This window comes from Melitaea cinxia, chromosome 20 (assembly GCF_905220565.1).
Source record: "Melitaea cinxia chromosome 20, ilMelCinx1.1, whole genome shotgun sequence".
Classification (NCBI taxonomy): domain Eukaryota; kingdom Metazoa; phylum Arthropoda; class Insecta; order Lepidoptera; family Nymphalidae; genus Melitaea; species Melitaea cinxia.
In genome coordinates, this window is record NC_059413.1 from 14599006 (window position 1) to 14611462 (window position 12457).

At 33.8% G+C, this 12457-nt stretch overlaps 1 protein-coding gene across 1 annotated transcript in view; it reads right to left on the reverse strand.

The window, feature by feature from the left end:
* LOC123663176 overlaps positions 1 to 12457 on the reverse strand; it is a 31798-nt gene extending 19341 nt beyond the window's left edge. The window contains exon 1 of the mRNA XM_045597872.1: positions 12142 to 12457. Coding sequence (XP_045453828.1) covers positions 12142 to 12324 — 183 coding nt within the window. The 5' untranslated portion in view covers positions 12325 to 12457. The remainder of the gene's footprint in view (positions 1 to 12141) is intronic.

Below are 12457 nucleotides of genomic sequence, written 5' to 3' on the forward strand. Positions count from 1 at the left end.
ACAAATACCGGCTTTCAATTAAAAAAAGAATAATCAAAATCGGTACACCCAGTAAAAGTTATGAGGTAACACATATAAAAAAAATTCAGTCAAACTGAGAACCTCCTCCATTTTTGAAGTACAAATAAACACAGAGAGAAAAGAACGATATATAAATACAAATATTATATCCCAGCGGGATTCGAATCTACAACTCGCGCAGCAGATAGCAGGGCCACTACAAACTGCGCCAACGGGAATGGATGCTAAGCAATCAACGTGGGTGAAGCCGTGAACGGAAAACTAGTAATCATATAAAAAAAAATATAAAACAAAAAAGCGTATTGTTTACAAGTTTTATTTAAAAGATATTACTCGTATTAAAAGACATTCCAAAGTCGCATCTAACGAGAACATTTCACGGCTCGCCGGCCGCCGAAGGACGTCTGCTGTTAATTTGGACACAAGCACACGAAATAAAGACGAAACTAACAGAATTACCTAAAAGATTGAGGCTAGATTTTACACCGCGCCGATCACTCCCCTTTATAATGCATATCCTACTTAACTTTGTCGAAATAAAATAATATTAATAGGATTTTAACTGAGGCAGGGTACAGCAGGTAATTTCCTGCTCAAAATCTGGGGCAGCCCGACTGGGGTAGTACCTCGACCTTACAGAAGATCACAGCTAAACAATACTGCTTTCATGCAGTGTTCTGTTCCTGTTGGTGAGTAAGGTGACCAGAGCTCCTGAGGGAATTGGGGGTAGGGCCGGCAACGCGCTTGCGATGCTTCTGGTGTTGCAGGCGTCTATAAGCTACGGTAATCGCTTACCAACAGGTGAGACGTACGTTTAAAAAAAGGAATAATTTCAACGGATTGGAGTTTCATAGCTATGCTCAAGGGATCTTATCTTTCAGCGACGTTGCAGACGCCATGCTCACAGGTGACTCGAACCTTGGGAAATATCGGTAGTGTCAAAATAACGATCGCGGTAATTCCCGCAGAAGCCACACTGTTCACAGTTACCGTAAGTTTAAAATAAAATCAAACTGATATTTCCCTCTCTGAAGTCGGTTAAAACAAGCAGACACATCACCGGCGCTAAATATAGCTCATTAGACGAGCGTAATTACGACAATTGTTCCCATCACAAGATACTATATATATAAAGATACTATATATACCATTTATGTCTTGTAGTAGGTATTTTCAAACCGTATTAAATTGTAATTTATCAAAGGCTAGCCGACGTGAGGAATTTCGTACCGCAATATTTTTTGTGTGAGTATCGACTCTTTTTTTTTAATTTTCACTCATACTTAACTCGTCTTGATAATGACGAACACTGACAATATATATATTATACTAGCTGACCTGGCGAACTTCGTATCACCTTATTCTTTTCTGAATAATAACATAATATATCAAAATAAAATATAGCCTATCTCTAAGATTTTATTTTTGTGTTACCCACATTAGGAATTCTAAACATTAATAATATGATAATTTTTAATTTCGGTTTAAGCGAACCGTGGCGCCATCATATCGAAAATTTCGCTCGAGCGGGTGCATCGTTCCATAGCTTAATTGGCTAGAGCGCCGACACGGTACGTAGGAGACGCGGGTTCGAACCCCGCTGGAGCGGTCAATTTTTGATATGATATTCAAAAAATATATAGCCTATCTTTTAAGTTGGATCAAACTGCACACGGTGTTCAAATTTGATTAAAATCGGTTAAGTAGTTTAGGAGTCCATTGAGGACAAACATTGTGACACGAGATTTATATATATTAAGATATATTGGGTAGGTCTGAGAATCGAACAACATCTATTTTTCATCCTCCTAAATGTTAAGGGTAGTCCACCCCTAATTTTTTTTTTATAATTTTTATTTTACAACGATTTGGCGTTGAATAATACATACAACCCTAAATTTTCACCCTTCTACACCTATCCCAATTTTTTAAATAGCGTTTAGCGGCAAGACAACGTTTGCCGAGTCAGCTAGTAATTATATAAAATCCAACTTTTTTTTTCAAATTGGGTTGCTTCTATGCTACCCGTTGAAACTTCGTTCCTACCTGGTGACCATATAATTCTGTTGGTAGTTCTTTTTAAATAAATAAATAATTTAATGAAATATAAAATAATTATCATAGAAATAACGTTTTAAGGTAAATAACTCTGACTGTGACCGATAGTAATTAAAAACAAAGTGATTCCATTATCTGTAATACTGATTGATGAGTTTAGGACGACCATTATGGTACTTAAAAAATTTTTGATTCCATATTAACTACTTAATATTAAAAATGCGAAATTTTGTGAGGATGAATGTTTGTTACTATTTCATGCAAAAACTACTGAACCGATTTTAATGATACTCGGTACGCAAGCTGGAGATCCCTGCTTAACACATAGGCAGTTTTTTTATCCCGACATTCCCACGGGTTTGGTGTGTTCATTTATTACGATATTTATATTGATTCATATAAATGTTATTTAATATTAAAATAAAGCATAGAAAACATTGTCAAAGTTTTCTTTTTAAACCTGTTTAATCCCAAGTTACTATTATCCAGAATAAAATTAAGCAAAGAAGACACTTGGTTACAGATAACTTGTCATCGATTTACAGATTTTTTTTAAAGTAGTGACATATGCCACCATTTTTATTAATGGCTGATAACATGAAAATGAATCTTCGTTTTTTTTTTTTTTTTTTTAATTTTGTCACAGGGATAGGTTATACCAAAGGATTGACATGATCTTTGCATAGTGTTTATTAAAGGATCAGAGCATGAACAATACTCATCTATATATTTGCCTACTAAGGTCAGAGAATAACGTCTTTTTCCCGCGGAAAATTATACAATATTTATTTTGAAGCTATTGTACAGGACTATTCGGTTTTCATACTCAAAAGAATAAAAGTCCACCCGAACGAAATCGCAGGGAAGAGCTTGTATTAAAATAAACCGGTTTTCACACAATGCGCTCGATATTTATGATATGATTTTATTGCTAATCTTATCAAATAATAATATTATTTAGGGTTCGTGGACTTGATTTAAAAGTGAATTCCCCGTGAGGTAAGCACTGCAGTTAACTATCTCGAAATCATAAAAGTCGTAAATTTTCTATTCTATTTTTATAACTGCTTCGTATAAATGACAGATTATTTTTGTTTTTGTTTACAACTATAACTGCTTAATTTGACACGTAAACCTAATTTCATAAATCTGACCTAGTTGAAGTAACAACGACAACGTGTTGGCTCAGCGGTCATAGCACTGGGTCTAGCGCTGGCGGTCGCGGGATCGATCCGCTCACGACAGACATTTGTATTGGCCATATAGATGTTTGTCGTGGTTAAGTGTAAAGCGTTAATTTATATAAATCAATAAATAATATAATATTCTTGCATTAAAATAGATTTTAATAATAAAATAATTTAATACCTAATTAATAATAGCATTATTGTGCCGTTATAAGTAATTTGTTCATTATAAGTAAAGCTAATTGTGTTTGCAGGCAAACGAAGAAAAACCAACTTCAATTATATCGACAAGTAATACAACGTAGGTAGACGAAAAAATAGTCAAACAAATACGCATTATCAAAGATTACTCCAAAAGTTGTAATCTGATCTCGATGAAATTTAAAAGTGACCACATGATAAACACCGGCTTTCGATTAAATTAAAAATCATAAAAATCGGTACACCCAGTAAAAAGTTATGCGGATTTTCGAGAGTTTCCCTCGATTTATCTGAGATCCCATCATCAGATCCTGGTTTCCTTATCATGGTACCAAATTAGGGATATCTCCTTTCCAACAAAAAAAAAACAATTATCAAAATCGGTTAATAAACAACGGAGTTATCCCTGAACATACATTTAAAAAAAAAAAAACATATATACGGTCGAATTGAGTAACCTCCACCTTTTTTTGAAGTCTGTTAAAAAATATTTAGAACTCGCTATCCTGAAAGACATATTAAATAAAAAAGAGAACGGCTGGATAATTGGCAGAACGTTATTACAGAATGAAAATTAAAAAAAATATTTAAATGTTCAGAAAACTTAATGTAACGTTTTTGAAACTTGACGCGTTTGACATATCGCAAGAGTGGCGAGACAGAATAACAGATTGTGTCTATCGATTCAGCTAATCAATACACAAAAACCTTTACTTTTTCTTATATCAGCAAATAAGCATACAAAAAATCGCAATATAATTACCAACGATGTTTCACAAATATCTCGATGATGGCCAAATGTCGTGACTCCTATTGTCTATCCAATATGGTCACCGCGCGACCTTCACCGTCCACTTTCGGACAAAATGATAATCTTAGCGACACTGACATTGGAAACGTAATCGGTATTAATTAATGTACTATCGATTTCCTTTTTCAATGATTATTAGACTAAATCTTTTAAATAAATATGTGAGTGTTTGTGTGTGTGCATAAAACTGTTTGTTGGTGAGGTAAGACATTGTCTATGTTATTAATGTTTAGGTAACGGCCTAACACATTGATTCACTTAAAATTACCGAGTTTATCATAATGATACTTGGTGCGTAGGTCGTTCAACATAGGCTAATTTGTATTCTAAAATTCCAACGTGATTGGAAGTTACGTAGGTAACTGAGGTAGGGCACAGCAGGAAATTTCCTGCCCAAAATATGGAGCAGCCCGACTGGGACAGTACCTCGACCTTACAGAAGATCACAGCTAAATAATACTGCTTTCAAGCAGTATTGTGTTTCCGTTAGTGAGTAAGGTGACCGAGCTCCTAGTGCTTGCGATGCTTCTGGTGTTACAGACGTCTATAAGCTACGGTAATCGCTTACCATTAGGTGTGCCATACGCTTGTTTGCCAACCTAATTATATAAACAAGGGTAAAACCGTGAAGGGTAGCTAGTTGTTCTATTACTTTATTTATTTATTTTAAGGATACAAAACAGTCTCGTCTCTTTATTACAATAATTGACAGACGCCTTATTTTAAAAATTGATTTACGAATGACGTCACCGATTGAAAGCAAAAAAATTTATCATTTTTTTAGTAATTACCTTACAAGTATTTTTAATTTTCAAAGTCTTCCTCGGTTTCTTCAGCCTCCTTCTACCGAATACCTTGACTTGAAGGTATTTGGCCAAGACCACCAACCGGTCCATGTTCACAACAACAAAACGCGAACTGCGCGCGAACAACAAACGTACACAACACGTTTCGTAATCAACAATCGAATGATGAATCGAATCGGACTTATACGAGATAAGATTGTCAAACGAGAGATAGGTACTACAAAGATTCTGTTCATGGTACGCACTGAGTCATGACATTAGATCAGTACACGTAATTGTGTTCAGAAGTGCCTGCAGTCATATCAGCTAGTTTTGACAGAAAATGTAGTGATGAAATCTTGTGTTGGCGAGGCCAAATAAAAAATTAAAAACGTAAAAACACGCACGAAAAGGTTGGACTATTCCCATTTGCTAGAACAATTTTTTTCCTCCGTACACTTATATTACAAATTTTCTTGAAATCCTTAAAGTTGTATTCATTACATTTATGTAGTTATGTACATTATATAAAAAACTAACATAAAAAATAACATAAAAAAGTTGAGGAAGAAGTTTAGTCAAATATAAAGTTCGCTTCTTAATTTACATATAAAAACTAACTCAACCTGGCGTAAGGATGGTCACACAGAATTAGAAGTAAGACAGTCGCAACACGACACGACACGACTAACCAACCGTGAACAGTATAATAAATTACAAGCTTACTACGTACAGATAACGTTGTTTGACAGAGATTTAAAACGCACTGAATTGGTTTTGATTGAACACACTGCACGTGGTCATGTGATTTGAATTTATAAACATTATGATGCTAATTGTCTATCGGTCACACGATACTATTGTGCGATTAATTACTATGATTTGTTCACTTTTACAGAACTTCGCTGAGTATCGGTCCCTATATGAGGTTTGGTTGACAAGATGGCTAAAAAGTTGTTTGTTGTTGTTTTATCGTTAGCGTTTTACGTTTTCAGGCACAGGATTCGCATCCTAAAATATCATATTATACTCCCAAATTCTTCCTTCGACTAGACAGTTGGTGCAGTCTGCAGTGATCCTGTTTACTGGTCCGGGGCTTGTGAGCTCGATATCCGCCCCGAGTCGGGTGTAATATACATAATTATTTAAAAAGAAAATAGCAATTTCAACCAGCTGTTACTGGCATTAAATTGCGATCTTAAGAACAGACATCTGTTCTTTTTTACGTTTTGTATGTATAATATTTAAGTACCTATAATCTAATATATAAAATTCTCGTGTCACAGTTTTCGTTGCCATACTCCTCCGAAACGGCTAGACCGATTTTGATCAAATTTTTTGTGCTTATCCGGTATCTATGAGAATCGGCCAACATCTATTTTTCATCCCCCTAAATGTTAGGGGTAGTCCACCCCTAAATTTTTTTTTATTTTTTAGACAAAACTTTTAATTTCTATTTTTTTATGATACAACATTAAAAAATACATACAACCATAAATTTTCAACCCTCTACCATCAACCCCTATTTTTAAATAGCGTTTAGCGGCAAGACAACGTTTGCCGGGTCAGCTAGTTTTTATCTAATTTTTAATTGTATACAGAATCATCATTTTCGAAGAATTTCTTATTATATTTATAAACATATTTTTCTAACTTAAATTTACCTTTTTAACAGAGTATAAACATAAATTTAGTTCTCGTGAATATGTAAGCATCTTAACGATGTAATGGAAATTAAGCCGTAAAAATTAACGCCAAATAAACAATTTGTATGTCCGAAATATTAATTAAATGAAATAACTAAAGGATTTCGAGGGCCAACTTTGACATTATCTTCGTACTTTATCACTATTAGGTATAAGAACGCTTTTACGCTTGTTAATTTATAAAACTAACGGTACCCGCGACTTCGTCCGCGTGGAATAGTGACTGGTTAGCATTTTTTGGATATATCTTTTGGTTTATTTCGGACATCAAAATAGCTTTAATATTTTGTCTCTATTCTCTCTTATCTCTGTTGTCGCAAACTTATAAAACATTCACATACACCTTACATATTTCCTCTTTACATTTTCTTTTTATATTTTTGTTATTTTACACCTTTGAGGGTAAAAATTTTACAAACTTAGAATGTCACACTTATTTATATCAAATCAATAAGTTTTAGCCTAACAAATAAGTTTCAAGCTTCTAGCTCTTCAGCCTATCGCAGTCCACTGCTGGACATAGGCCTCCACAAGTCAGCGCCAAAAATTGCGCGAACTCATGGGTTTTGCTCATAGTCACCACGCTGGGCAGGCGGGTTGTTGACCGCAGGGCTGCCTTTGTCGCACCAGACACGCTGCTGCCCGTCTTCGTCCTGTGTATTTCAAAGCCAGCAGTTGGATGTTTATCCCGCCATCGGTCAGATTTTTAAGTTCCAAGGTGGTAATGGAACTGTGTTATCCCTTAGACGCCTCTTACGACACCCACGGGAAGAGAGGGGGTGGCTATATTCTTATTGCCGTAACCACAAAGCAAAAAATAAAAAATATATAGTAAAATAATATTCCTAATTAGTAAACCTGATCTCCTACGTAAGTGAAAAGCAAGGCGACATAACGATCGTTAACGAAATAATTAAGCCGCAAATGGAGTGGCTACGTTGGAATTGATCATCTATAGACAATAAACGTCAAATGTAATACCATTAGATGATGGCCTTTAAAAATGATCGCCATAAGTCTTGGCCATACCTAAGATACCTCTCGATTTTATTTCATGCCCTAATGCCATTAGTTGAAGAACTAAATTACATTGTAGATAAAATTTCTTGGTCAGTGTCATTCTAATCTATACTATTATAAATAAAGCTGAAGAGTTTGTTTGTTTGTTTGAATAAGCATCTCAGGAACTACTGGTCCGATTTGAAAAATTATTTCAATGTTAGATAGCCCATTTATCGAGCAAGGTTATAGGCTCTATATCATCACGCTAATGCAAACAGGGGCGGAGTACTAATAAAGAATTTTTCTAAATCGGGGTTATTTTTTTTCCTTTTGAGAGCTTCTGCTGCGTGCGCTGCGTAAACAGTTAAAGTTTCGCAAAAATCATGTATGAGTATGATAGATTTGCGGACGAAGTCGCGGCCAGAAGCTAGTTATACCATAAATGCGAAAGTTTGTGAGGATGGATGCATGTTTGTATGTATGTTAGTCTTATTACTGGATGTCGCTTAATAATGCCTTTAATTTGCTAAGCTACAGTCAGGCACGTGTTTACACATTAACAAAGGTGTATAATCTGAATTTGTAAAATGCTAATTGACAGCACAATCACTCACTTAGGTAAAGGTACCCTGGAGTTGTAGGACAGGTTGTAAAGTAGGTATTTAAGATCATATTTTTAAATATTCCATAAGGTAAACAACTTTTTTTTGTAGTTTTGCATAAGCGTTTACTATTTGTCATCTTCTATATTAATAAAAATGAATGTTGCTAAGCGCATAACTCGAGAATGTCCACGGAAGGTTTTTATATAAAAAAAAAATAAAGTCATCACTCGGAAAATGTTTGAAAAATGTTACTACAAGCTGTGCCCGCGGCTTCATCCCCGTGGAATTTAACAAAAAAGTTATTGTTCAGTTCGCAAAGTTATAAAATAAATAAATTTCTAAAATAAAAGTAGCCTAAGCTACTCCATATTACATCAGCTATCTATCTGCCAGTGAAAGTCCCGTCAAAATCCGTCCAGTCCTTAGGTTAGCCGGAACAAACAGACAGACAGACAAAAATTGTAAGAAATGTTATTTTTGTATATGTACCGTGTTCATATGTATTTAGTAAAACGCTGTTATTGGAACGAAGTTCCTTACGGCAGGCTTGACATTTGGCTGGGCGACCGAACTGAAAAAAATGTGATACTAAAACCATAAGAAAAATATATAACGGAAGTGACGTCATATCAATCACACGACTGTATAATATGACGTTTGTAAACCTAAAACATTAGTAGTAAACTTTTTTAAATTATTTATGTAATTTTATACTGTCGACAAAAATAAATAGACATGTGTTTTTTTATTTCATTTAATAGTTTGAATTATTATTATTATTTTCTTTGACTTATTTTATTTTACGGTATTTGTTATTTTCTAAAGTTCTAAATTTCCTAAATACTTTTATGTACTTAATTAAAAACCAATCAACAAAATTAAAAAAAAAATCAAGAACTAGAAAATATATATAAAATTCAACATTTTCTTTTTCAAATTGTGTTGCTTCTATACTACCCGATGGAACTTCGTTCCTACCGGTGTCCCATGACACCATGTAATTTTTTTTTATATTACAAACAGACTCTCCAATTTTATTTATTAGACCAGAAAAATGGGATTATAAATACAGACATTTTTTTTGTTTTTGTTTTCAAAGTTTACTAATACTTTGTAGAAGGTTCTTACACAATTAAAAATGGAAAAAAAAGTTATTTATTTCCGTAAATTTGACTAGCCTATGTGTGCAATTTGGAATGGCTGTTCTCGGCTGACTCGTCTAGGTTCAATATTATATTATATATATTTATATGTACATTTATTACAACACAAAAGATTATCTGTATCAGAAAGGTTTTACTTAAAATTAATGCTTGTAATAATTTGAATCTTAGGAACAAACGACCATGTATGTATTGAAACGAAATTTCTTTAGAATCATTGAGACTTGAATCTAGATGAAACGAAAAAGCGTCACAATATTGAAACAAACATAGATATAATGTATAGAAGAGAATGAGATAGAATATGTTACTGCTCAAAACGCGTAAGCGACGCATTTTGCATGGCGCTTACGACCTTTTTTCGCAAGACCGTGATCATCGTCGATAGAACAAATCACAACAGCCTTCCTACGACTTTTCGGCGGTTCCACTTCTGCCGCATTCAGTATGTAGACTCCTTTACCCGCCATTACCACGTACAAATGACTTGAAGCAAACAAGAGAACGCTTCATGTAGAGATACCGAAGAATAAATTGGATGAAAACTTTTTTGTACACTTGGAGTGGATTCTATACATCATAGTAGCTTTCTGCCTGCGGTCTGACTCGCGTGGACGATTTTGTCTCTTCCGTTTATCCCGTTAATAAGTAACCTATGTATTTACGCGCCAACCCGCATTAGAGCAGAGTGGAGTATTATGCTCTGACCCTTCTCCCATATAAAGAATATGCCCAGCAGTTTGATGTTACTGTCTGAATCGCGGTGTTACCAACGTCATTCAGAGATAACTTATCGTTCTACTGGTTAAATTATTATAGATTAATTATTGACAGAACGAAGTCTGTCTGGGCAGCTAGTACTTAAATATTAGTCACAATTAATCTTGTTATTAATCTTGTTGATGTTATAGCAAAATATATTTATTGATTTCAAAACAGTGACTCACTTTTTACTGACACATATTTGTATAAAGTTGTTATTCAATACTACAATTATAATGAAACAACTTTTTTGGATTCTATCACGGTTTAATAAGTTTTTTACAAACAGACAAACTTGTGAAGTTTATATAATTGTTACTTTATTTTGAAATTTTCCAATTTTTCCATTCCATAAAATTATCCTATAATGTATATTATTTAAAAAAAAAAAAAAATTAGCCAAGTCCGTCTAGCTATTCTCTAGTTTTGAGCTTAGAATAATTTAGCGATTAATTTTCATTGATCTATAAAAACGGAGGTTTTTAACCGTGGAAACAAACAAAGTGTTCACTTTACTGGTAGGTACTCTTTAAAAAAATAATCGTGTTTTAATATAATATTGGTAATATCTTTCATGACACACGGCATTACTAAATCCACACATATTTATCATAAACGAGGTTAAGAACTACTGATAAAGATTACTATCTTTATTGAAAGATTTCTTTGTGTGAATCAGATCACTCCAGCTACTAAGTCACAAGTATGAAATCATAGTTATTCGTCTCACACACACTCATTGGCCTATAACTTGAGTTTCCTTCCTGAAGTTGGGAACTCAAGGTTCGATAGGCATATTTTGCTTTACTAAACAGACTGGTGGCATTTTTATGTCTCAGTTAAAATGTAGATTAGTTAGAATTTTATGTTTTTTTTTTTTTTTTGTTTAAATAATGATTTAGATAAATTTCCTTTACTTTTCCAGATAAAAAAACTGCTATATTATAAATATGTGTTTCCTGTACTTATTTGAATGTGAGTTACGGAACCCTAATCCTGCCAATATGCTGATGTACCAAATTGATGGAAGCTTTCCAGGCGAGAACCTCACAAGCTCTCATATTAGCCTTTCAATGCCTCATAGTTTTAATTTCCGACTTTATTAATGGTAATATTATTTTGAGCACTCTGTTTCCCACTTCGAGTAAAGCAGTGGTTAGTTATAAGTTAATTATTGTATTAATATACAATAATTAATTAATAATTATTTGGTTTTTTTTTCAACCTCCTGACTGCTGGAAATGTAATTTGAGCAAATTCACTGTTTATCAAAAAACATAAATTTATGAGTCATTTGTTGATCTGTAGTTATTAATTTAGGTATATATTATTCATTCGCTTTTGTGCGGAACTTTCAATTTTGTTAATATTCATATAGCAAGAAGTGTAAAAAGTAAATATATTTCATAAAATATAAAAACAGGATCACCTAACAAATAGATTAATAAAAAAATATAAACACTAAGTAGTATAAAAATACTTCCGCCTTTTGTGAAGTTAGTCATACTTGTTTTTCAATGAAGAAAAAAATAAGCACAAAAACAATATGCACCTTATATTGTTTTTTTGTTGAATTGTTATTATCAGTACAGAATCAGGCAATTCAACCGCGAATGAGATGACTAATGTCATGAGACTCCAACATCTTAAGACAGATTCGCATGTTAAATATCTGTTGATCAATGTTTGCATGCCTTATCATACTTACGAAAATGGTAATCATTATTCAAGGCCAAACAAAATCAACAAATTAACTAAGACAATTTGTTTTACGTAAAACCATTCTACCATCATTACTAATTATTTTTTTTTCAAATTTTCCATAAGCACATTAGTTTACCTTGCCAAGTTTTTCAACAGGAACCAAGGAGGTTGTTTGGGTCTCAACCTTTTCCTGTTGGCCTTGCAGTTCACCACTGGAACCTGATCGCGTTCCTCTGGTAGAACCTCTCGGGGTGCTCGTACCACTGCCACTTTCTAACCCGTCTTTTTCATGGGTACTATGACTACTATGGTTACCCATGATTCACTAACACTAAAACAATAGATAACAGCTGTCGATGAACTTGTAAGTTGTAAGAAGTATCACGCACAGTTTCGGGTTTGTGCACTCGGTTCGCAAAATACAGATAAAATGTTAGATATGTGTCAAATTG